We start from the raw sequence: 27,782 nt of genomic DNA, 5'->3' as shown, positions 1-27,782 counted from the left end.
AAAATGAAACGCATGTGATGTGTGTAAGTGTTTATTGTGGAGGACAGTGACGGGTGAGGGCGCGCGTGAGTAGCTCGCCGAGGCGCAGCGCCGCGGTGTCGACGCGGGCGCGGCGGCCGTAGCGCGCGCACTCCGCCACCACCGTCGTGTTGCACGACTCCTGCAAATGCAACGGTTGTAATTACTAGGTAATAAAATGACAATGACAAATCCGTAAATTAAAAGGAGGACATTTTGAAAATGAAGGCACGATGAGGGTTCTAATTTTGAATTTTACACTGTTACGTCTGTCACCGTTAAAGCGTTCGTTAAATTTCATTGTATGGGAAGTTCTATGGACGTCAGCTGCGTGACGATGATGACTGTGTCTGTCAAATGTGGTTGGTGCAACTGGCCCTTAATCAGTTTTGGTTGTGTTTTTTACGGTTTTAATCTTATTGTTGTATGGATTTGATCGCTAACGCTGATAAAAGCTTCGAAAAAATGTGAAATTTGTGACAACTCCCCTCCTAAATGTTAAGAACATTGTAGGAAATTATAGATACGAATTTATGGATTATTAATGAACAAGGAAATATCCCGTCGTAGTACGGAAAAGTTTGGCAGCCCTTTGGATTAATCTGCTTATTTCTAAATTTGCAACCCCAGACATACGTACGTAGAATTTAAAAATAATAAGGAAGTATCTGTAGTCCAGAGGCTAGAACTCGTTAAGTTTATTGTAATAGTAGTTCAGTTACAATGAGAAACGAACCACGCGAATAGACGGGGAAAGGGATTCCGTGACAAATTTAATAAATGGCTTTCTGAGGTCGTATTTTAGAAGGCGTGCAACAGATAACCACGAGTCGTGCTCTACCGGCAGACGTCAACCGTGTCTGCCGTGTCATGGGTTTCGCAGTACTTTCATTCGATATAATTCTGAGATTAAATATTTTAACCGTTAATTTACTAAACTGTTTACAGTTACCTGTAATTGCACGACTGCTCGAAAAGGAAATTATTTTGATCACATACATGGCAAGCGTCTGTGAAGTTCGCGATCAGTGGCTAGCATAGTAATAATATCTAAATAATATAAATTACCTTGTAATGGTTGAGCTGCACTTCACTGAATGGCGCCGACCAGCCGAGGAAGCCAGCCGAGCCAAGACTGGCCAAAGGGTAATGGTTGAAGGCAGTCAGCACTTTCCTCGTCAGCATAAAACTCTTGCTGTACGAACCTTTAGGACTAATAACTGCTGACCTCACTATGTGCCGCACTAATTTTGGGACCACCAATTCTTTCCCACACTTTTCTTTATACATATCATACAACTCCTTGTCGGTATCCTTAATATCTATGACTTCATTGTCTATCCTATTTTCATAGTCAATCAATTCTATTTCTTCTAAATATTCAGCATCCTTTATCCGCACATCATCTCGCTTAATATATATTTTACTATTATTATAACTTAACTTCTTAGCTTTATATTTATTAAGTCCTTGCATGAAGTCAAAGAAAAATGCATTTTGTATCATAATAGCTGAGTATTGCGATGGATCCCAGCCACGAATACTCAGCCGGCTAAGCAGTTCTGGCCATGTTAATACTTCTTTCGGTAATACTATTTCATCAACATCTAACGGGATAATGTATTCAGATTCTCGTATATTCCGATACAAGCAATCATTGTAAGTTATTATGTGGTCTCTTCTGCGCTGCCATAATGACCTCTCTAGCTTATGTTTAATAGGAACTTGGAATAATCTAACATAACCTAGATCTCTATAATAAAACAGAATATTTTCACATTCCTTAGTGATGCTGTCTATGTACATATCGATCATGTCTACGCCAAGTATCTTATTCGTTTCTATCCATTCGACTAGATTTTGTGATACATCATTTTCGAATTTCATATCCTTTACACAAATTGTAAAAGTTCTCTTGTAATTCATATCTCTGGAATAAGATTTCAAAGCAAACGCGTTGGTGGGGTCATCACACGGCTGCGTCACGATGGATACCGTTGAAGGGCCATTCAGGGCTTCCGTCAGAGGACATGACAACAACAAAGGTGTTTCAATCTCAGACGTCGTCGAGTCCCATTCGTGCCACCAAATTTCCAACGGTTTGGCTGCCACCACTTCTACAGATTCTTCGGAGTTCAATGAACGTGTTTGGCAGAATAATGGCAACTCTGTCAAAATGTTGCGACCTGCGAACAAATGAACAAGATCTCAATTGTCATTATAAAATAAATTTATCTTTAACAAACCAAAGAGCCTCCGCATAAATAAATTCATAGCGGAAACATTACGGTATCAGAGCGGTAAATAGTATGCTATTATTTATTTCCTATTGAGAAAGCTCTTACTGATATAATAGTGATTTAGTCGAGCCGAGTCATTTCCTAAGGCAAAAGGCAAAGCGGTGCTTTCAAGGAACTGTCATTACAACGGTGCTTCAATTGCTGCCTTTTCCGACAGGACTGGATGCCTGCCACTCGGGACGAATAGAAAATATTACAAATCAATTTTGTCTATAGAATTGTCTCTTTCTTTTACTCAACCTGAAAATGTCAGTAATAACACTAATAACAAAGGAACAATGACAGTACCTAAACTCCAGAAATTTAAGAATTTAGGGCTCACATTTAGCTAGGATACAAATAGTTTTTATCTTTATTAAATTTCAGGTTAGCTTTATCAGGAAACTGAATAATAATTATAGACCACCTAGAAATGTCACAAATTTTTAGACCGTTCCCGGTTTTTTTTGTGTGAATCATTTACTTTTCACATACATCAGGTACGTGTCGCTTGTCGCTGCTAGTTAAGGCTCATAACTCAGACCTGGGATGTTATCTAAAACTAAACATAACGAGTGCGTGCAGAGGCTGCAGTGAAAATTCCAGTAGCAAACCAAGTGATTTAGTTAACTAGCTAGTTACTGGATTACACTGATTATAAACAGTGTAAAGTGTAACTTTAGAAGTAATTATGGTGTTACAACGAGTGGAAATACTTCTGTATAATCAGAAATCTTAAAATAAAATAAACTAGTACTTTGATGAAGTAGCATGTTCTACAATCATTCATAACATGGTTGCCAATGCAGAATTTCCCTATAGCATTTATAACATCTTCAACTGAACACTTATTGATAGGTACAAGTAATATTAATAGACATCCCTCCGGTTAATGAAATTGAAACTTTATTAATCGTTCCGATCTGCTAAAAATGGTCATCAGAATGGGAGAGACTTGTCTTTCAATAAACGAGTGGCGGTTATCTCGGGAGGAATGTACACGGCGCGCCGTCCGCGCTGACAAATGACCGCGCGCTTATCGCGCTCGCCGCGTGCTGTGTCGTGTATTCGCACTTTTACTCGACACTTTGTTCCCTATACAGATGCATTTTACTCACTTGAACAAACAGTAAACTATATACTCCCAGAAGAATAAAGCATCAAGTCTACAGCTTTAGCATTTCAAATCGAATCTTGCAACTTTTGTCTGTTAATATGAATTTACAACAACTCGTCTTTGATGCTCTTTTCTTTTGGTACGGCAAGGGTATGTCGGCTCAAGATATTCAACTTACGCAAATACTATTGCCCTGTTTCGAGCACTATTTAAATTGTAGCAGATTCCCTGACCTTTTTAAGAGCTTCGATAAAATTAAAGGACGTTTATTGAGATTTAAATGAGCACTTAGCGGCAACAGATTTTAATGAGATCGGCAGTCATTGAGTGCATTGCAGACACGAACGTTACGAGGGCAGAACTAGTTTTTAAGTAGTGTTTACATTAACATCGGGCTTAGTAGTTATTAAGTTATAAAAACAAATTAGGCGGGTACTAAACGTTTTTGCAAGATTTTATTATGCGTCTGCGATGTTTATAGCTGTTGAAACTGCCATGCACAGAAATAGTTTCATTGCTATGGATTTACCTATTATGTATATGTACATATATGTTGTTTTTTATTTAGAATTACATATTTGATTACATTTAGTTACTTCGTTATTTGAAAATCTAAATGAACTAAGTTAAAACATGCAGGTACTTTGTACCTTTGTAACTCTTTAAAATACCTCCAAAAAACAGTTAAAATAAGTGATCGTATGTTTTATTAAAAAAAGTCTGACGTTTTCAGTAAAAACCCAATACTAAGCTCCCGTGACCGTAGTATCTCGGCAGAAATAATTATGGCGTCCTGTTATCAACCGTGGAGATTTCGCCGATGTCTTTATTAGTGTAGATTGTGAACATGTTCAGGGAACACATTATTTAAGACTTTATCTCGATAGTGCTTGTTTACACGCTTTATTTTACCCTGCTGCGGGCCTGGGGTTAAATTTTCAACCATAAATTTTTATATACTTACAACATAAGAGTTAAACATTTATGAAACAATGTATTTTAATCATGAACAAAATGCAAACTTTTTAGCGCTGGAAATAAACTATGGAAACGGATAATATCGCATATAACGAATACTTGTTGTGTTTGTTTCTTAATTTTCTTTTATAATAAAGTAAATGATTCCATATTGCAGAAAAAGTTATGGTATAGGCGGTATGCAAGAACACTTTGCTCGCCCTTAGAGTTGGTTAAAACGTCGCATTATTTGATGCATAAACTGCTAATTTGCGAATAAGACCGCAGATTTCTCGTAGCCTTTTTAAAGTATGTGTGCAATATTCCATCTCTTGGGAAGTAATTGTGGAGAGCCCGGGGCAACGCGTGCGCATAATTGCTGAATTTACTTTTAATTATTTTCTTTCCTGACGTTTAGCTGTTTAAAGGCAGTGTTTACATTACGACTGCAATTATCTCTTTATATTTTTATTTGGATGGTCTTGAGATTTTTATGAGATATAACTATATTACTCTTATAAAACAGACATCAAAGTTATTGAACATACTCGTAACATTTAAAACGGAAACCCTATAAAAAATCGCATCGAAATCCGTTTCGTGGTTTTATAAATCTATGCATACTGCATAGGGACAGACAGCGGGAAGCGACTATGTTTTATACTAAGTGCATTAGGGTAATTTCGAAAGTCATCTAATTTCGAAAACCGTATAAAAACTACCATTATTTTCATCATATGAAGATTCCCCTTTCGAAATTACCCGACAATTACTGTGATTCGAAATTATCCTAATGCCCCATGTTGAAAGTGAAGTGATGAACATCAAAATTGCGATTTCCATACAGTGTGACCAAGATATGTATAAAAAGTGATTTTTCTAATTAATTACGTCATTTTTTCCTTGGATTTCACGATTTAACACATGAATTTTTATTTGAATGCCGTTCGACATGTCCAAGAGTCCATTCTCAATGTATAAATAAATACTTAATTACTTATAATTATATAGCTAGAAAATTATGTCAGAACAAGTTGTGTAAAATTGTCACCAACAGCACCTTCATGATAAACAGGTGATTACATAATTACGCAGAATATGTAGACTCTTTATTCATATACGCGTTCGGTCGTTATAATGGTAAAACAAAGCAATGGTGGAAAACGGCAAGTGTGCTGCAAAGTTATGCATTATTCATTTATTCATGGTTAAATAGGCATTCGTTTCAATTAAGTCTCCGGACAAGTATGGAGCATGTGTAGCGATATAATTGCTCAACAGTTAAAGTTTTATTATTCTGTATATCTTTTTTATTTATTATTATCTGTATTTTACTTACTTACTTACATCTTTTTGCTTTCTAGGAATATTAAAATCCCTTCGATGCTATAATTTCCTGTAGTATCTAATTAGGTACTTAATTAAAATATGAGTAGATATATAAAATAGTATACTCCTAAGTCCGGCTTATTTATTAAACTACAATGCATGGAATTAAAGTTCGAAATAGTACATTACGATACAAGGGCGAAAAAAGGAAGTTCGAAACGAGTGGCGATAAATTAAAACACAACCGAAGGGAGTGTTTTTAATCGCCACTAGTTACGAATTTCCTTTTCGCACGTGTATCATACGACGTTTTTCAGTACAGATGGCACTCCGAAGTTTCGACCTGACATGTAATGAACCACTTCTCGCACTAGTGCGTAAAAAAACACCATCTGTACTGAAAAAAAAAATATTCAATAAAGTTGCAAAAATGAGTCTGGGTTTTAGGAGGCAGGAAATGAAGCGTGGCCTGTAATCAAGTACCTATGTAGGTATTACAACTAAGGTACAAATATATTTTTTGTATAGCAGATGCAAGCACACAATTATGTACATAGTACAATTACACATCGCCTTTACAACTGGTCAAAGATGACATGACATATGTGTACCAGAAATGTTTCGACAGTTACTGTGGAGACTGGGTGGTCTAGTGGTACTTAATGGCGTTAGTCGGGTAAGAAGACCCGTGTTCGATTCGGCTCGGCCACCGGTGGACTTATTTGTTTTCTTTTTAATATTGCAAGTTTGTGAAAAACTTTGTTGCGTCATTCAACTGGCGATAGTTTTACTGCGACAACGCCTGTCAACTACGGCACCTTGGTATGATAACGAGCCTTATGAAAAAAAGAAAAAAAAAACATAATTATGTTACCTACTCGCTTAATCATTGTAATAGAATCGAGTATCAGGCTAACATTTTTATGGTCTAATTTAAATGATTAATACTGGTTTTACATTGTTAAATTATAATTAATGTATAAACATGTTACAACAAATACCTCAAGGACGCTTAGTGGTCATTTCTAGTTTGACAGAGGTCATTGAACTGTGCCACTTTAAAAAATATAATGTTCAAAATAGATACAATTTATGAGGGGATTACTCTCGTAATATAGAATTGGGTTTTGTACGAAACTCGCTAATAGTTTGCCGATTGTTAGATACTTATGGGTATTATCGGCATATCAGTAACCGGCAATATCACACAAAAAGAAAGCGGCAAAAATATCCGACACAATCTTATTTATAGAGACACTAGCTTTTGCCTGCGGCTTCGCTCGCGTTAGAAAGAGACAAAAAGTAGCCTATATCACTCTCCATCCCTTCAACTATCTCCACCGTAGTATCTTCTTAGTAGTTTGTGATCTCCACCTAAAAAATTACGTCAATTCGTCGTTCCGTTTTGCCGTGAAAGACGGACAAACAAACAGACACACACACTTTCCCATTTATAATATTAGTATGGATAAGGAGTGTGTCAGATATTTATGCAGCTTTATTTATTGTACGTTATTGCCGGTGACTGTACGTATCTTTTATTTACACAGGGCTGTTTAACAAAGATACAAAGTAAATGTCATAAATATGGATATAAATCAACAAAAAAATTGGACACTTACTTATTTTGATGATGAATCATTTCACAACAAAATCCTTGTCATGAGTTTAGTCGTGCTAAACACATAATGTTCTTAGAGGTAGCCAAAGTCCTTATGAATTAAATATTTGTGCGGAAAGAGAAGAGCCACATAATGTATGGGGCCCCACATATTCCACGATACTTTCTATATATAAAAGAAGAAACTAACTGACTGACTGACTGACATATCAACGCAGAGCCGAAACCGCTAGTCCTAGAGATTCCAAATTTGGCACGTAGGTTCCTTATCATGTGTAGAGGAGCACTAAGAAAGGATTTTTCAAAATTCACATCCTAAGGGGATGAAATGGGGGTCCAAAGTTCAACGTTTAAATAAGATTTACTCTTAGTAGTAGCGAAGCCGCGGGAAAAAGCTAGTAAGGCAAAAACGCTCTATAAGGCAGCTCTATAAGGAAAAAAATCGATGTGTTGTCTTTGTGACCCGGATGACCGAGCGATTTTAATGTGGTTTTAATTGTTATTATGGTTCGATTTCAGCATTGAGAAAGGTCTTTGATCAGTTATTCGTTATATATGAAAATGCTTGTTTTTTTTTAATAAAATATATCTGATATTAAAGAGTAGGTCTATGTTGCTATACCCTGACGGGTGCATGTTGTGACCTAATCTATAAAAACACCTATTGTAAACACATGTGTATGCAATAAATGATATGAATGAATGAATGAATAGGTAGTAATAGTTAATAAGCGCCCAACATCTCAAGAGACTCTCGCTAGGTGGCTGGATCAAGGGTCAGATGCAGAAGGCGGTGATCTTGGACACAGCGCGAATAGTCCGACGGTTCCTCTCTCTGCAGCCCTAACCACCGGCAGCTTGGGCCCTGCCCCGCTGCTGGCGGCAGCCTAGGTTAGGTTTTATTTATATGTTTTTTATGGTTTTGTATTTTACTTTTATATTCGTATTATAAATAGCCTAGCCTAAGACTTGAAAGAAATAAAGATAAGTGAGTAGCTACCTTGAAAGGACGCAAGTATCCGCACATAGGGCTGCGCTGCTCGCTGGTCGTAAAAGGCCGCGTACAGTGATACTCCGGTGCCTTCCACTTTCTGCCACGTGTTTTCTTTGCTGTTGCGGCTCCAAGTTCGATTCTGAAATGAAAATGCATGGTCAAATCATTAGAGATAAAGATAAAAATTCATTTATTCAAGTAGGATCAACAAATAGACCGCTTTTGCATCATCAATATCTACATTCTATCTCAAACATGAACAATTACAATACCGAATAATTATATCATATAAGGAAAGATGTCAAACAGGTCACATTGTTAGATTATTACTTAAAATGTGTAATTTATTGTACGTTTCATTTTTATTTTTATTGGGGACACCCTACTCATCAACTTAGCCCCAAACTTAGCCAATTTTATTTATTTATTTATTATTTATATACATAGAAAACATCCATGACTCAGGAACAAATATCTGTGCTCATCACACAAATAAATGCCCTTACCGGGATTCGAACCCAGGACTGCGGCTTAGCAAGCAGGGTCACTACCGACTGAGCCAGACCGGTCGTCGAATATAACCTTCCAACTAACTACTTAACTTATAACCTAACTAACTACTAACAAATACTGTACTGTAATAATGTAATGTACTGTAATATTATTAAGGTTATAAAACCGTATTTATATGACGTGTAGGTATACGGTGACGGACTAATTGTTGATCCACTTTTAGCCCATTTTATACTAGACACGTCATAGTTTAACTATGACATGACAAAATTATTGTGGCATCTGAATGGCTCAACAATTAAAGTCCGTGAGTGTACGAGTAATATATTATGGTACATCCATACTAATATTATAAATGGCAAAGTGTGTGTTTGTTTGTCCGTCTTTCACGGCAAACGAATTGACGTGATTTTTGAAGTGGAGATGAGCACATGTTTATTCATGTTTATAGAATAACAATCGAAAATCCTACCGTTTTCCCATAACTGCGAGCGAGAGGAAGAGATTTTGAAACAAGTTTTAATTTACACATTCTGAGTGCCAATTGTCAATTGCAATAATTGGCACCGACGGCAATTTAATAAAACATAATTGGCAATTATACGGTACTCGTCTCCCGGTACCAGAGTTAAGACCTCTTGAAAGGATGCTTTCATAAAAAAAAATCCTACATATCAATTAAAATTGCATGCATAACAGGCCAATTCTAACTGCTCATATCAATAGGACATCTGAAGGATCTCATTTGGATATCATGCCTTTCACTCGTGTTTGCTTGCTGCATTGCTGTATTAGCGCGCGAGACGCACGGTGAATGACCGAATGACTTGTTTTGGATATAGTTCATGTCGATGTACGTTTGAATTGGCCGTTTAAGACGATACAGGAGGGGTCAGTTCTCCATACAAACGCTCTCGACTATTTCCTCCCTGATTTTTGAAGATAGAGCAATGATTCTTCTAACACAGATGGTTGTTATTTTTATCTGTGTCGGACCGTTTTGATTTTTTTGGTATTCTTATTTTTAAAGACGCTAGATCCAAAAATCTCCAAAAACGGCCTTATTGATTATTGCGCAAAAAAAGGTGCGGTATTCAAAATTGGTAACAATTGACCCAAAAAGCTAAACGGTCCGACACAGATTATTTCATAGTTATTCAGATTCTCAAATTTCGTCTCAAACTTCTCAAAAGTCGAGAGCGGAACCTCGATTTTAAAGATTTTTTCGTAATATCTTTTAACTGAGTTGTTCTGAAAGGACAATTATTTGTCGATAAATCTAGTTAATAACACTAGTATATTTAACTAAAACTCCCAAATTGAAAGGGGGCTCCTTTCCATTTTAGCATTTTCGCTCCTGTAGCGTCTTAAGGCCAGTATAAAATGGTCGAATAAAGTGGAAAGAAAAATTAATTGCATGACATCACGCAATTTTCGGCGTATCCAGCCGGTATTTGTTTTTTTTTGTTTTGCCTCGTACATTAAGATTTTTTGCTTGTATTATAATTGACGGTACAATTTGTTCGCACGACGTAAATTGCCCCTGAATTATTCTTTCGCAAAACAGGATTTAGGTTCATTATGATTTAATTAAAATGAGTTTATGAATAGTTTTATGACACAGCAGGAGGAATGAATTTTTCCATGCTCTGAATATTTTCATTTACAAAGATTCTCAAAAATGGTTATACAGATTCTCTAATTTTGTTCCGATAGGTTATGTTTTGAAAGAGGAAACAGTCAAGACTAAACAATCCATGACTATAAAATTATACTCGCACAATTAATCTGTTCGGCAGTCCTTTTAAAATGTATCAAATTTGGCAACCCGACTACTACTATGACTTTTAAAAATAATTGACTGAGCGTCAGCGAAGTTCTCCATTTCAGCTTGGTCAAAAATGTTTTCGCATGTTTTCAAACATTTCTCTGCATATAACAGGTATAAATGTCCGAAACAAGCATTAATATACAATACGAGTTGGTAAGTAATTATTTTCATCTGGCGAAGCTGCGCGGGCGCGGGTCTAAGTTTCCGCGTAGGGCCCAACTTCTCCGTGGGAATGTAGCGAACGCGCTTCCAATTGACTTCGATATTGTTCAGTTTACTTTCCGAGTTCAAAGTTTTTGATAGCTTATAGTCCGTTTTTTTAAGCTTAGATTTTAAAATAAGTTAATAACGGTTGATTTTACCTAAGTTTAATTAAATATTTCAGTCATCTCTAGAAAATATTAATAAGATAACTTGGAAATAAGTTGTCAATGTTATGGTTAAAAAAAGAGTCAAGCATGTTAACTTTTAAATTATTTTCCTAAAAATCGCACGACTTTTCTAATCCTAAAAAAACGGAGTATAGTAGAGCATATTTTCAAAAGTTCAAGTATTGTAAACTTAGGTAAGGTAAAAGTACTAGTGCTCGACACCATAATGCCCAGTAGATGACACTTATTTATCGACAATGACTGAAGATTGAAAGTAACATCCTATAAAAAAAATACAAAGGACAGAACTGAATTCTAGACCTTTTTTCGTATTTCTTTAAGAATAAAATAAGTACCTAGAGAAAATGTAAAATAAGAATATTTTAGTGAAAAAAAGTTTAAAAAAAAATGTACGTCAAAATTTGTCGCGTTTACTAATACCTAAAAGACAAAAGTGACTTGAAAATGAAATAAATTTATAAAAAGAACTACTTATATAATTTTCTTATCTGAAATCTTTCATCAGACTCGAGCTCACGCTAAACTGGTTACCAACAACTGCATCCTCGCGTACAAGTAACCAACGCGAACCAGCGTATGCAAATTGCACGCGAGATACCGGCATGCTGCATGCCTCGCCCGAACGCTTTAAATCAGAGCTTTACAACCTTTGGCTCTTCCTACACCATCAATAACCATCTGCGGTTCTAATACTACTAAATCTCCTTTAATGTTTTAAGTGCTGCATAAATACTAATGGCATATACATTTCTCTGAAAGGAGCCGACTTGAAATTTAGGTACTTAAACAGAAAATAAATTCATGTTGTGTGATCGTCTTCTTCTTTTCTCTTTCTTTTATACGCATGTTTTAACATATTTGTGGATTTTTTGTTATGTACTTTTGTCCTTTATTATGTAATAACCAGGGAGCGTACTTTTCGTGCCGATGACATCAATTTGACGTCACGCTCCATATAGGGTGATCACAAATTGTTTTATTGTTAATTATTAATCATTAGTAATCATTTTAAGTTATGAATTTCTTTGCATGGTAATGAATGCAAGAAGGATGGTGTGCTTTACGTTAGAGAGAAATTCTCTTTTCTACGTCTTTATTGTAATGTGTTGTTATCAATACTATTTAATTAAATTAATTTATAAAAACAAATCAAATAATTTTATTCACGTTTCACATTTCAAGTAGGTATTATTTATGCCACATGTAAATGGACTACTGTATTTGAAGTAATTTGTACACGATTAAAATGATTGACGACTAATGATTAATAATTTACAATAAAACTATTTGGGATCACCCTATACGGAGCGTGACGTCAGATTAATGTCATCGGCATGAAAAGTACGCTCCCTGGTAATAACCAATCTTAGTAAATAAGATTGTCTTCGCGTTAGCTATGAGCGTTATCTACCTACTCATTGTTTAATTCCGTTACTTAAAAGTATACTAAAGTTTTAACTCTAATGAGGATCTAACACAAAACGAAAGCATGCAAACCATATTTAGTACTCATTACTCTCAGTAGCAACTAAACTAGGAAAGTACAAGAGAAACCTAAACACTAAGTCGCATAGTAAATATGGCAATCCAGACCCAACGTGCAACGCTTTAAATCAATTAAGGCTTAGAACGTGGGTGTACCTATCAATATCCTGAGTGGGAGTCCGGTGTAGACACCAGGCCCCGTAGCCGAATGACATTTCTGCGACGCCAAACGCCGCAGAAACGCAATCTATCTCTATCGCTCTTGCATATTGGCGGGACAGAGCCAGACTGCATTTCTGCGGCGTTCGGCGTCGCAGAAATGCCATTCTGCTACGGGGCATGTGCTTAGACTAAGCTAAGCCTTTCTATGCCGAGAAGGCATATCAGCCATCGGGAAAGAAATGTCCATAAATCATTTGAGCCTCGTACAGGATCTAAGCGGAGTATAGTTCGTTACACAAACAGATTGTATCGGCAGAGGTAATCAATTCTGCAGCGTTCTTAGTTCAATTGTACTTATTTTTTAGCTTTTGTTTATAGAAATTGTTCACGCTTTCATTTCACTCTATAAGTTGGCTGGATGCTTTTGTAAGACAAAAATAAAAAACAAGATATTTAGTAATGTGACAGACAGACAGACGGACAGGTTATTAAAATTATTCTTTTTTTAACTAAATTATATCGTTCGCATAAAACTCGGAATTGAATTGTCAATTTGTTATAATTATGACTTTTACGACCTCTGTTTCATATTTTACAAGGAATGACAATCAACCGAGATGACATGCTAATTCCATACATTTACATACTTTTATGGTTTTTAATGTTATTTATAATACTGTTAATTGTGAAATATGATAAAGACCCTATTCATGACTGTGCAAAGTTGCGTGAACATAAACCAGAAACATATGATATATACCAAAATAAAAAGTAAAAACAAATAACACAAAACTATTTTTGAATACAATGATTGTTAGTGTGAACTAACAACCCAAAAGTGTTAATAGCAGTATAAACTTTTCTAAAATACAGGGTGCGGCGATCACGTACCAATACAAACCTACAATCATTGCATACAATCGAGTATGATTGCCCGCCGAATTCGATTCCAAATTGGCCACGTACGGCGCTAATATACGTACATATGTTACTCGTATGTTGCACGTGTACGACAACGCCGGTATTTTTATTTTAAAACTATAGGCTTTGGAATAGTTTGGGTTTGGGTTTGAGTTTGAAGCGCTGGTGGCCTAGCGGCAAGTACGTGCGACTTTCGTTCTGGAGGTCGCGGGTTCGAACCCCGGCTCGCACCAATGAGTTTTTCGGAATTTACGTGCGAAAATGTCATTTGTTATTTACCAGTCGCTTTTCGGTGAAGGAAAACATCGTGAGGAAACCGGACTAATTCCAATAAGGTCTAGTTTACCCTTCGGGTCAGATGGCAGTCGCTTTCGTAAAAACTACTGCCTACGCCAAATCTTGGGATTAGTTGTCAAAGCGGACCCCGGGCTCCCATGAGCCGTGGCAAAATTCTGGGATAACGCAAGGAGGATGATGATGAGTTTGGGTTTGGAACCTTTGGTTTTTTGTTTTGTTTTAAAACTACGGGCTTGTCGTTGAAACTTAAGCCAGGTTTGACTTTAACAAATTTTAGCTTAACTTGACTTTAGCTAAGTGTTAGCTTTCATGCTCATGTTTTTCTTAGGAACTTAGCTTTTAATAACGAAACTGTAAAATCGGCTCTCTGATTTTTCAGAGGTTAGGATTAGTTTGCCTAATAATTGTGCATTTAAAATAATAGTTGTTACCTATCTTAATGATAATAAGTTCCTCGGTAGGTACGTATTTTTATTTTAGATTAGAACAATAATGCTGTTTTGCGCATTCGATGTCCGTAGAATAATCTTAATCACACAAATCAGAATACAAGCTTCTTATTTACTTTCTTAACATATACATAAATAAAACTCAAATTAAACAACCACAGGACAAGTCCTTTACTGCCGTGGAATACCGAAAAAGATTAGAATTCCAACGACATATTTAAAGTATATATGCTGTTTTATAGCACGTATAAGAGATTAATTATGCAGCCAGCGTACCATCGTTGACACAGTTCACTGGTAAACTTAAACCTTAGTACTAGTGGTATACGGTGTACCAATGACTAGTATTAAACATTGTTCCTTTTAGTACAATCAAAATAAGTAATAGATATGGACACGGGCATAGTGCCAATAACATGTATACATACATGTATCTTAATGTGTGGGAATACAGTAGTGTATACATGATTTTGAAACTTTATATGCGTGCATATTTATTACCTTGACTGTACCACAACTTAGAAGAGGAAAGCCGAACGGAAATGATAGCAATCGCAGGGATGTGCGGCCTTATTAGCGGAAACTCGGGCTTTGCAAGGTACGGCCATTTGCAATAATTGTTTTAAGATTTTGAACTTTATATTAACTAGATATAAAGCTACAATTAGTAGCTGAAGTAGATGTTCTCATGATCGTAAAATATTATAAAATACAGCTAATATCCTGCGCAGTGATTTGCAGTAATTATGGTTTATTACGTCATCATACGTACGACTATTTAAAGGTCGTAACCACGCCAAGTTAATATAAAAAAAAGCAATAGAGCAGTGCGAAGAAATTAAAGTCGATGTCACCAATTTGATGGCTTTAACTTTGAAAATGTAGTAATATTACTAGCAAGACTAAAACTGCTACTACCTACTTTGAAACCATCAAAAACAGTTTCTCACACTTCATACACGGTATACTTGGGGATTATGGTTTCGAAATTCCATCATTTAAGTTTCAAACCACGTTATTTTACCTCCAAAACAGTTCAAGTCACGCGCGCGACCCCAGACTTCCCGTGACGCATAATACTGCCATAAACATGACAATACCATTTAAATAGTCGCATCTACAGTTAGCCAACATACTGACACATTTCCAGACATTAGGTACAGTTTATGAGAACATCTAGTAGCCGAACTGAATATAACAGGTGGGACTAAGGGACATCGTCTCCGCTGGCTTGACCATCTTGTTTCAAGAGGGCTTAAGGCGATACGGTAGGGGTCAATTCTCCATACAAACGCTCTCGACTGTTTCCTCCCTGGTTTTTGAAGATAGAGCAATGATTTTTTCAACACAGATTGTTATTATTTTTATCTGTGTCGGACCGTTTTGATTTTTTTGATATTCTGCTTTTTAAAGACTCTAGAGCCAATCAAAAATTTCCAAAAACGGCCTTTTTCATTGTGGCGCAAAAAAAGGTGTGATACTCAAGATTGGTAACAATTAACCAAAAAAGCTAAACGGTCCGACATAGATTATTTCATTGTTATCCAGATTCTCAAATATCGTTCCGATTGATTAAGTTTTGAAGGAGGAAAGAGTCGAGAGCGGAACCTCGATTTTAAAGATTTTTTTGAAATATCTTTTGACTGAGTTGTTCTTAATGGACAATTTTTTTTCGATAAATCTAGTTAATAACACTTATATATTTAACTAAAATTCCCAAGTTGAAAGGGGGGCTCCTTTCCATTTTAGCATTTTCGCTACCGTATCCTCTTGGTCGTCCTAAAAATCGTTGGGCGGATAGAATGGAGCTGGAGGCAGATCTCCGTGATTCCGGCATTGATGAAAGCTGGCGTGATATGGATTGAGCAAAGTGTCGCGTTATTTTGTTGGAGACCAAACCGAGGACTCATTTTGGGTTATCGCGCCAAACTTTAGGTAAGTAAAGAATCTGTTATTTATGACAATCATAAAATAACCTACAATGCTGTTATACAAAACAATATTTTTCCTTTGTTTTACTCCTAATATATTTTATTTATTCAGTATGGTTGAATAAATCAATATACCGTAGCAGTAACTACTTTAATGAAAAAAATCGCCAAACTTTAGGTAAGTAAAGGACTCATTTTGGGTTATCGCGCCAAACTTTAGGTAAGTAAAGAATCTTTATTTAGGCACATGTTATTAACGACCTGAATCATATGTGATTTTTTTCCCAATACACTTTTACGGATAGTAAGGGCTAGGCAATAGATGCCCGAAAGGCAAACAGTGTAGAAATAGGAGCCGAAACAGGCTGTCGCGTCTGGTTTCGTACAAAAAAGCGAGGTCTTACAATCAGTAAGTGTATTGGAAAGAAAAATCCCAACGGTTCAACTGGTAAGAGTACGCGGTAAGAGTACAGGGCATAGATCAAAAATAGGTATATCCAGGGAACAAAGAGACGCGACAAGGCAAGTTGTGCCAAATGGGCAGTTACATCTTTGGATTTGCAGGCGTCTAAAGAGTACGATTTTTGTTTTTCATACTGTATAAAGTATAAAGTAGTAGCGCTGGTAGCCTAGCGGTAAGTGCGCGCGACTTTCGTTCTGGAGGTCGCGGGTTCGAACCCCGGCTCGCACCAATGAGTTTTTCATTTATGTGCGAAATGACATTTGATATTTGCCAGTCGCTTTTCGGTGAAGGAAAACATCGTGAGGAAACCGGACTAATTCCAATAAGGTCTAGCTACCCTTCGGGTTGGAAGGTCAGATGGCAGTCACTGTCGTAAAACTAGTGCCTACGCCAAATCTTGGGATTAGTTGTCAAACTGGACCCCAGGCTCCCATGAGCCGTGGCAAAATGCCGGGATAACGCAAGGAGGATGATGATAAAGTATAAAGTAGTTATTTTCATGTAGGCATATTACAGTGCGCTTATGAACGTCAAATTAAGACCTACAACCGTATGTTGCGGACCGTATGGGTACTATGGGTACTTATTTGTCACTGCCGTACTAATAAATGCTGCTTCGTATATTAAGGTCAGGTAAAAGTTAATTCATATTATTTTTACATTTCTTGCTCAATTTCCCAGAGCAGTTTAGTGCCACACGTAGATGTAGATGCAATTGCGTTGCACACACGAACACGTGCCGGGATCCAATCGAACCTTGCACTTTGGGTACGTGACATCGATATGTTGCTATGTAGAACCTTCATTATACATTCCAAAAAATAATGGTAAAAATATGGGTTATTTGCAGTTTTTTTTTTTGTTTGATATATTTTTTAATGGATTGTGTCTGCCTGAAACATATTTAAAACTCGTTTTTTATTCCACCTACACCTACTACAATTTTCAAATTAAGTTTTATCCGTAGATGAGTAAGTTTTTTTCTAACAATTCGACACTTGAGATTTAGACGCTGCAGCGCGATGCGAAGATACCACTATCGCAAAAACAAACTACTTTCTCGAAAGGCTTGTTTAAAGTAAACTACTACTAGAAATAAAGTCATTTAATCGTAAGTTACTGCCCTTTCCATGTAATAATTTGCGAAGGAAACTTGTAAAACAGTAATAACAGCAATGAAGTGCAATAACGCCAATAACACTCCGAGGCGCGATACGTGCTTCGTACTAGCTCCAGAGACTACATTCAGAAAAGAAAACTTAATACACCGAGTAAAACTATGAAAAGATAACAAACGGTTTACCCTGGAATCGCCGATCAGCGATGAAGAAATATTCGTTGAATAGTCTTTATAATAACTAAAGAAATTTCAAATAAATAGTAGTTGAAACAAAATAACTCGAAACAATTTTACTCGAACAAAACTTTCAATGATTTGCTGTCGATGAAATGATATTCGATGAAACGTTTGTCGGCAAAACAAGGGTACACCGATAACAAACGTATAGTCTGGCAAAAAGGAGTAGATATAAAAAAAAAGTTTCAATGTTTCTAGTATCACTTATCTCTATTTAGAATTAAAATGTCAAAGACTTTGGCCAACTTATGTTTGCTTAATTAATTAACATAAGGCAATGTCTATTTTTGAAAACATTTAAATGCTTTTAACTTTGCTCGACATTGAATAACGAATGAATAATATATTAATTCGTTATCTCCGTTAATTCAAAGTAAAAAGGGAATGAAACTACGCGAAATAAGATAACTGATGAGTAGGTATATTATTATTTAGAGCCTTCTGTGTCTCACCACTGGGCAAAGGCCTCCCCTCTATACCCATTCATTCCTATTTAGAGCAATGTCTATTGTCTAGCCAGCCATTCAAAAAGAAGTCCAAGTTAACAGATTAGGTATAAACAATTTAAAATAGATTACTAAAGTAAATTATACGAATTTTAGTAGGAAGGTAACTTTGACCTCAGCAGCCTTGATTTACCACGGGATCCAATTTTAAAACGAATTTACCAAAATTATAAGCTATCAAATCAGTTTTTGCGAAGCGGTCATAAATCTTGGTCTAAACATCATTTTAGTAGACAGTGATTGGCTGGAGTGAACGTTTTATGAAACTTCATAATAAAGGCTTTTTAAATTGGATTGAGTTTAATTTTAAAACCGGTATTTTATGTTTTAAAACTCGTAAACAAATTAATTAACTTTAGGTATAAATACATATTTAACAGTGACAGAAGAAGGTAAGTACATACTGCCTACGTGCAAAATATTTTGTAATTTTTTTATTACACTATGTATTTCAGGTATTGTAAAATATTCACTGCAATATATTTCCTAAAGTGCCGCATATGATTTAATTGACTGTAAATAATACTATATTGCCATTGGCAAATATGAATAAAAATAAACGTGGAAAATTATAAACCTTTAACACTTTTTAATTTTTTCTTTAATGTTTTTTTTTTGAAATAAAGTCAATATTTGATTTAACAAAATTATACCTAATTACATATTTGCCACTGGTATGCGATATTGAACCGAAGATAATTTCTGAAAGTCACATTTTTAGCAACAATTCCTCCCCAAATACCGTACGTTTCACGACTTCAAACGACGTTGGACAGCCGAAGACTCCGAAGAGTGCCCGCAATCGCAAACACGATAACCCGGTGGCTATATTCTATTACAAATCAATATCTCAGGAGATATTGATTTCGATTTATACTGCGTTCGTGACCAGAATCACAAAGATTATCGTATTACAAAAACCGGCTAAGCGCGAAATGGGAAATCGCAGACGCAACATATCTGGGGTACCTATTTTGTGCTACCTATAACAAAAGCACGAAGCAGAAATGTAAATAAAATTGTTGATTCTAACATTAGTATTGCCCATAGGTTTACTTAATTTATTATAAGTTTTATTATAGGAACTTAGATTTTAAATAATATGCGTTCCTACAGTTAAAAGTGAGGAAATAATACGCCGAATAGAATAGTTAATTATTAGTTTTAATACGAATTAAAAGTTCACAACAATGATAAGAGCAATTTTCGATTTCGCATTGACAGTAGCGACACTAGTGACAGGATTGATGAACTAAGTGACGGGTGTTCGTTCGGAAACTATAATTATGTTTACATATCTTCAACATCCTCCCTTAAACATAATCCCATCCTTGAAGAACAGTAGGTTAGTTTTGTGTGCGACGTCGCTTTGGTCAGAGCGTCAGCAACCATCTGGTCTGTCTGCACGTAGCGCACCTCAATAGCCCGTTCGAGTATCTTATCGCGGACGAAATGGTGCCTCACATCTATGTGCTTCGTCCTTGAGTGATATCCATCAGTACCTGAAAGTTTTATGGAGCTCTGATTATCGCTATAAATTATTAAGGGCTCATCCTTCAGTTGCGGCCACAAACTTTCTTGAAATTGTTTAAGCCACATTGCCTCCTGTACACACGACGATAGAGACATGTACTCGGCTTCAGTTGTAGAGAGCGCCACAGTAGGCTGACGCCTAGAATTCCAGCTGATTGTTCCTCCCTGGAACAGAAATGCATAGCCAGTACAGGAACGCCTGTCGTCTCCGGAACTCGCCCAGTCGGAATCGCAGTATCCATGAGCCATGACTTCTTCACAATTTTGCTTATAGCTAAGCTTGTAATCGAGACTTCCTTTTAAATAGCGCATAACACGCTTCAGCGCAACCCAGTGCTGCATCTCTGGTTTTTTGTTATACTTGCTCAACATATTTACAACAAAACTTATGTCCGGTCTAGTAATTTGTGATATGTACAACAAACAACCAATTATCTCCTGATATGGCACATTATCTAAAATTTCGGCATTTTCTGAAGTTCCAGTTAGCTTAGTATTCAAATCCATTGGTGTTTGTACACTTTTGCAATCAGACATGCCAAATTTGTTTAACACTTCTTGTATATATTTTCTCTGGTCTAAGTACAAGATACCTTTGGCCCTATCTCTCTCCACATGAATGCCAAGACAATAGTTAATATCACCTAAGTCTTTAATTTTAAATTTCTTATGTAATTCCTCCTTAAAATAGCGCTTTGTCTCCTGATTATTGGTAAATAACACAAGGTCATCAACATAAATAGCCAGGAAAAACATGTTACTGCTATCTACTATCTTATAATAAATGCAAGGATCTAACTTTGAACGAGACAGTCCCATTTCTCTCAACGTTGTATCAATCTTCTTGTTCCACTGTCGGCTAGCCTGCTTTAAGCCGTACAGTGATTTATTTAACCGGCATACTTTCTCACTATTGTCACCATACATCTGCGGTAGCTTCATATAGATCTCCTCCTCTATGTCGCCTTGGAGAAAGGCTGACACCGCATCCATCTGACATATATCTAGGTCATATTTAACTGCTAATGCAAACAAATATCTTAAAGAAGCGTACCTGACAACTGGTGAGTATACTTCTGTGTAGTCTATGCCTGGTTTTTGAGAACATCCTTTGACAACAAGCCGTGCCTTGTACTTCACTATTGCTCCATTTGCATCCGTCTTGGTTTTAAAGACCCACTTACATGGTATCGGACGCTTGCCTGGCGGTAGAGTAGTAATTTCCCATGTATTATTCTCTATTAAGGACCGATACTCCTCATCCATAGCGTCTTTCCAGTGTTGAGCATTAGCGCTTGCCAAAGCTTCTTCGACAGTCAGCGGATCTGAAATCTGAACACACATGAAATTATTACCTTGAGCAAAATGTTTCTGATGAGACCTCAAAGTAATGTGCCTTTCAAAGCTATCATTGCTGTCACTACCGCTGGGATAATATGTCTCATCATTAGTATTCACCAATACACAGCTGTCAAAGGATGCTTCAGAATCTGATGTAGTTTCATTCTCATCAATATTTGTTGTCTCTCCAGTCTCCTGTGCCTGCTCAACTGAACTAAGAGAGACTGTGGCCATCTGTGACCCTGAAATGGGGTCCTGTGACCCTGAAATAGGCTCCTCTGTCATATTTTTAGTATTCTTACTATTCTCAATAAATATAACATCCCTACTAATCACTGTCTTTCCATTTGTAGGATTTAGCAACCTGTAGCCCTTTGTGTTCTCACAGTAGCCTACAAAAATTAATTCTTGTGATTTGCGGTCCCATTTTAGGCGTTTTTCTTTTGGAATGTGTACCATAGCCTTAGTACCAAATATCTTAAGGTGTGAAATGTTAGGTTTCTTACCTGTCCATTTCTCGTATGGTGTTACCTCATCCAAAACTCGTGACGGTGATCTGTTGATGACATAAGCAGCACAGGCAACTGCTTCAGCCCACAGATTTTTTTTCAGCTTTGCCTCAAAAAGCATGCATCTTGCACGCTCCACCAGACTTCTCATCATCCTCTCCGCAAGGCCGTTCTGCTCATGAGTGTACGGTGCACTGGTCTGGTGTCTGATGCCGGAAGCTGCTAGAAAATCAGAAAAATCTTTATTACAATATTCTGTCCCTCTGTCACTTCTAAGTATCTTTATCTTTTTCCTAACTCATTTTCTACTTCCTCTTTAAAAGTCTTGAAAATTGTTGTGATATCCATTTTGTTCTTAAGGAAATATACATACACTTTGCGGGAATAGTCATCTATGAAAGTTATGAAATATCGAGCACCACCAGCTGATGGTACCTCCATCGGACCACATAGATCTGAATGAACTATTTCTAGTAATGTAGTTGCTCTAGAACCAGAACGCGGAAATGGTAATCTTGTTTGTTTCGCTTCACAACAGGGTTTGCATACAGTATCACTCTGCTTGTTGGTGATATCTATGCCTTCAGCACATACCTCTAACTTCTTCACATCAGCCATGTTTAAATGTGCCATTCTCTTGTGCCAGGTAACTATATCTGCCTTCTTTTCACAAATTGCCGCAAATGCACTGACCCCTACTACATTGAGCCTATACAAATCATTGATTGCTTGTGCAGTTGCTATGAGATTCTCTTTGGCATCATAAATACAACAGCCTTGTCGTTTATTGAATGTTACCGTATAGTCACTTTTTGCTAATTGGCTGACTGATAGCAGATTTGCACCTAACTCAGGAATAAATAAAACTTTTCTCACCTGGATAGGACAACCATCTTTACATGAGCCTGTTTGAATGTTTACATTACCCATTTTCTCAACTATGACATAATCCTTGTTTGCCACCATTATCTTGTCAACCGGAGGTGGTTTGAAGTCATACATCCAGTCTGAACGCCTTGTCATGTGCATTGTCGCAGCAGAATCAACATACCAATCATCCTTGTTTATCGAAGGACTGCAAGCTGAAAAAACTGCTGAAAAACCATGTTGAACATTGTTCGGCTTCTTCGCTGTACACTGATTCTTGAAATGTCCATACCGATTACAGCTGAAACAACGCGGACCTTTTCCTTTGGGTTTTGTAATTTGATTTTGATAAGAAGTACTCTTCCCTTTAGCCAAGAACGCAGACGACTCCGAACCTTTGACTTCTTGCAAAAGTTTAGTCTTGACAAAATCTGATGATATCTTAACGCCGGAACTTTCCAGACCCATGATCATTGGTTTGTAATTATCGGGTAAACCTGCCAGCATGAGTGTGCCTAGCCACTCGTCTTCTACTTTGAAGTCTATATTTCTTAATTTGTATGCAGTGCCCATAATCTTATTCACATAATCTTCGATACTTGAACAATTATCAAGCGATGTGTTGATTAAATCACGTAACAATCCCACTTTTCTTGACAACCCGGAGTCCTCAAATGCTTTTTGCAAGCTAAACCACACATCTTTAGCTGATTTTGCCGTTTCAATGTGAACATAGTTGATTGGCTCCACTAATAAAATTATCTTGGACTTGGCTTTGATGTCTTTCTTGGAATCCACTGGATTTCCCGGATCAACACATTCCCATAAATCCTCGTGCTCCAAATACGATTTGACGGCGAACCTCCACGTCGAGTAGTTTTCTCGACCGGCTAATTTCTCAATTTGCAAGTTAGACGTAGCCATTGTTCCCGGTACAAATTATTCCACGTATTTCTAGTTGTACTGACTTTTTTACGAAACTCAGATAATTAACCTCAGTTCTATATTGCGTTTATGGGACGGCCCATAACCTGAGGAAATAATACGCCGAATAGAATAGTTAATTATTAGTTTTAATACGAATTAAAAGTTCACAACAATGATAAGAGCAATTTTCGATTTCGCATTGACAGTAGCGACACTAGTGACAGGATTGATGAACTAAGTGACGGGTGTTCGTTCGGAAACTATAATTATGTTTACATATCTTCAACAAAAAGATATTGCGAAAAAATCTTCAAAATCGAGGTTCCGCTCTCGACTGTTTAATATGATGATGATGATCTAAGAATGAAATAATCTGTGTCGAACCGTTTAGTTTTTTTGACTAATTGTTAACAATTTTGAATACCACACCTTTTTTGCGCCATAATCAATCAATAAGGCCGTTGGAAATTTTTGATGGGCTCTACCGTCTTTAAAAACAAAAATATCAAAACGGTCCGAGACAGATAAAAATAACAATAATCTGTGTTGAAAAAAATCATTGCTCTAATCTTCAAAAACCAGGGAGGAAATAGTCGAGAGCGTTTGTATAGAGAATTGACCCCTCCTGTATCGTCTTAATTGTAAATGACTCAACGAACGAAGTGTTTTCACTCTTACGTTTTCTAAGCATATTGTGAGGTCTACAGCTCACAGATCCAGTATTTCAACATGGTTCATAATTGTTTTTAAACAACAGAACCCTAAAAATGAGTGGAAGCAAGACACCACGCGGCGGCGGGCGGAGGACCGCCTGTGCCTACCGACAATACCGACCGATTCTTATCTCTGCCAATTTGTTATACTTTAGTCTTAATAAACTTGTGCCAACGTCGGGGAACGTCGGATTTTATTTAAACTGGCCATTTTTTAAACTTTAATCTGCCTGTAAATACCTAGTGTACGTTACGGCCTACGTTAAAAACATTTTTAACTTATATAGGTACCGTACTTATTAATCATTCATCAATTCAAACTCATCAGAATGGGAATGATTTTTGAAATCGAAAATTTAATTTAAATAAATAAATATTATAAGAAATTCTTACACAGATTGGCTGAGGCCCACGGTAAGCTCAAGAAGGCTTACGTTTTACTAATACGTATGTTCGTAATTTACTAAATATTACAAGAATAAATTCTCTCTAAAGCCTTTTATGCACGTTTAAAAATGCAACTGAACATTATAAAGGAACGTTATTTTTCTAAATTACTCATTAAAGTATTGTTTTAATCTCAGAGTGGGAATCGACTAACTGTTAAATATACAATGCGTAATATTTTGTCTTGACAAGGTAAAGATTTTCTCATCAGTTTTGCACATTAATATACTTAGAATTTACATATTCTGTGGGAAAACTGCAGGTGTAATCTTTTCTTCCAGTTCTAGATATAAACAGGTTGTTTGAATCCTAAGCACAATTTTCTCGATAGAACTTGTTTTCCCGAGTATGGAGTACGGCTGTGTGTGAATGACCATCAATAACGTTTAATAAGATAAAGTCGATGCACTTTAAACACTTCTAGTGTTGGTAAAGCAACCTATAAACCCCCATTTGGTTTGAATTAAAATAAAAAAGTATAGTGCTTAAGTTCAATTTATTTATGTATAATTGTTTTGTTCTTGCAGATCAATAATCTTGCATAGTTTCTACAATTTTGGCAGGTAGTACAAGGTTTTTTTAGGGTTCCGTAGTCAACTAGGAACCCTTTTAGTTTCGCCATGTCTGTCTGTCCGTCCGTCCGTCCGTCCGCGGATAATCTCAGTGACCGTTAGCACTAGAAAGCTGAAACTTGGTACCAATATGTATATCAATCACACCGACAAAGTGGCAAAATAAAAAGTGGAAAAAATGTTTTATTAGGGTACCCCCCTACATGTAAAGTTGAAACTGATTTTTTTTTTCATTCCAACCCCAACGTGTGATGTATTGTTGGATAGGTATTTAAAAATGAATGAGGGTTTACTAAAATCGTTTTTTGATAATATTAATATTTTCGGCAATAATCGCTCCTAAAGGTTTTATAACAAAAAAATATACTTAATCAGATACTACCTACATATTGTTTTCTTAAGAAAAAAAGTGTGTCCCTTCCCCCTCTAAGCCTCTAACTTTTGAACCATATGTTTAAAAAATATGAAAAAAATCACAAAAGTAGAACTTTATAAAGACTTTCTAGGAAAATTATTTTGAACTTGATAGGTTCAGTAGTTTTTGAGAAAAATACGGAAAACTACGGAACCCTACACTGAGCGTGGCCCGACACGCTCTTGGCCGGTTTTTATTTTTATTGGCATTGAATCATCATCCTCCATGCGTTAGGTACACCTATCCCGGAATTCGCCACGCTTTAAATGAATGTTTCTAATAAAAGACGTGTAATATCGATAACCTTTTTTTCAGTACAGATGCTGTTTTTTTTACGCACTAGTGCGAGAAGTGGTTCATTATATGCCAGGTCGAAACTTCGGAGGCTCATCTGTACTGAAAAACGTCGTACGATACACGTGCGAAAAGGAAATTCGTAACTCGTGTCGATTTTAATTTATCGCCACTCGTTTCGAACTTCCTTTTTTACGCACTTGTATCGTAATGTACTATTTCAGTACAGATGGTGTTTTTTTTACGCACTAGTGCGAGAAGTGGTTCATTATATGCCAGGTCGAAACTTCGGAAGCTCATCTGTACTGAAAAACGTCGTACGATACACGTGCGAAAAGGAAATTCGAAACGAGTGGCGATAAATTAAAAGACGACCGAAGGGAGTGTTTTGAATCGACACGACTTCCTTTTTTACGCACTTGTATCGTAATGTACTATTTACATTACTTACGTGTAGTGGTTGATCGAGATGCATGTATAAATAATTACTTCTTGTCATTATTAGTGGTCACATGAGAGCAATTGCTTAGGGGTTTACCTGGTTAGCTTAAGGTTGATGGCGATCGTGTTCGTATGGCTTGTAGATATATGGTTTCATCGAATGGAAAGAAATAGGTTAACCACAAGCTTTTACAAAAAAAATGTGATATACTTACATAAATATATGTAATCATCTTCTCTGCGGCTTCTCAGAAATGTGCTACTCGTATATTTTTTTAAATTATATTTCTGCTATATAAAACTTCAAGTTGATGAAATGTAAATTTAATTTCGCGCAATGACAAATGCCGTTTTGGGTCTCGCGAAGGAAGACAGGACGTGTACATAGCAAGATTAGGTGCATAAATAAATTAGACTTTGCTGCTCTGACATTGCTTGCTTATTGAGGAAATATTACCACCATTTTGCGTGCACATCTTAACCGCTTCTCACTATCATTCCTTGTTTCTAAAGACTTTTGGGAACACACAACAGTCCGATCTTTAGAGTTTGTTCAGGCACTAGCTGTTTTAATGAATGCTTTTGACATCTGTTTTGTTTGTGTGCATATCAATTTAATATTTATGACCAATTATTTACAGTTCTAATGTTAGAAAATTGAATAAGTGCTTACAATATATGGTATGTCTGGGAATGCTGGAAGGCGGTCGCAGGTGACGGGGGAGGGTCGATCCATCTCCGCCTGCTTGTCCTCCGAGTAGGCCACGATAGTCCTCATGGTGGACGCGGCGCTGCGCCCGCGCCGCCCGCCCCACGCCACCCCATTGTGCCATTCATTCACACACACCATCCAGCTAAAAAAGAAGACAGTCACTGCCGCCAGCAGAAACTTTGTCACGCGCACCACCTTAGACGGCATACTCAAAGTCTGATCATTACGTTGTTTTCAAAAGTCAAATTGATAACAAAAAACTCAGCCGTTCGCAGCGGCATTATCAAAGTCAGCATAAGCACGAAGCTTTCGCGAATCTAATATTTGTTAGAAGTTAGATGCGCCGGCGACGGTCGCTCGCGGCGTTAGGGGAGCGCTGGCGCGCATGC

At 36.8% G+C, this 27,782-nt stretch overlaps 2 protein-coding genes across 4 annotated transcripts; both read right to left on the bottom strand.

Annotated features, from left to right (window-relative positions):
* Positions 1–31: 31 nt before the first annotated feature.
* On the bottom strand, positions 32–27,782 carry LOC125230361. Its single transcript, XM_048135498.1, has 4 exons — positions 27,355–27,782; positions 8,322–8,454; positions 1,087–2,204; positions 32–160 (listed from the first exon to the last, which is right to left on the bottom strand). The coding sequence occupies exons 1-4, from the start codon at positions 27,598–27,600 to the stop codon at positions 32–34; spliced, it is 1,626 nt and encodes a 541-aa protein (XP_047991455.1). The 5' UTR covers positions 27,601–27,782.
* Positions 21,306–24,080, bottom strand: LOC125230527 (retrovirus-related Pol polyprotein from transposon TNT 1-94). 3 transcript variants are annotated; one of them, XR_007177529.1, is made up of 3 exons: positions 22,882–24,080; positions 22,003–22,227; positions 21,306–21,487 (listed from the first exon to the last, which is right to left on the bottom strand). XR_007177529.1 is itself a non-coding variant. In XM_048135707.1 (2 exons), exons 1-2 carry the CDS (start codon positions 23,794–23,796, stop codon positions 22,156–22,158), a joined length of 987 nt encoding a protein of 328 aa, XP_047991664.1. In that variant the 5' UTR covers positions 23,797–24,080; the 3' UTR covers positions 21,706–22,155. The 3 variants fall into 3 exon arrangements, 2 of the variants coding, with proteins under 2 accessions (XP_047991664.1, XP_047991665.1); XM_048135707.1 differs by lacking the exon at positions 21,306–21,487 and having other exon boundaries at positions 21,706–22,227; XM_048135708.1 differs by lacking the exon at positions 21,306–21,487 and having other exon boundaries at positions 21,706–22,224.

This window comes from Leguminivora glycinivorella, chromosome 10 (genome assembly GCF_023078275.1).
Source record: "Leguminivora glycinivorella isolate SPB_JAAS2020 chromosome 10, LegGlyc_1.1, whole genome shotgun sequence".
In the NCBI taxonomy this organism is placed as follows: Eukaryota; Metazoa; Arthropoda; class Insecta; order Lepidoptera; family Tortricidae; genus Leguminivora; species Leguminivora glycinivorella.
This window is presented reverse-complemented; position numbering and strand designations above follow the sequence as displayed.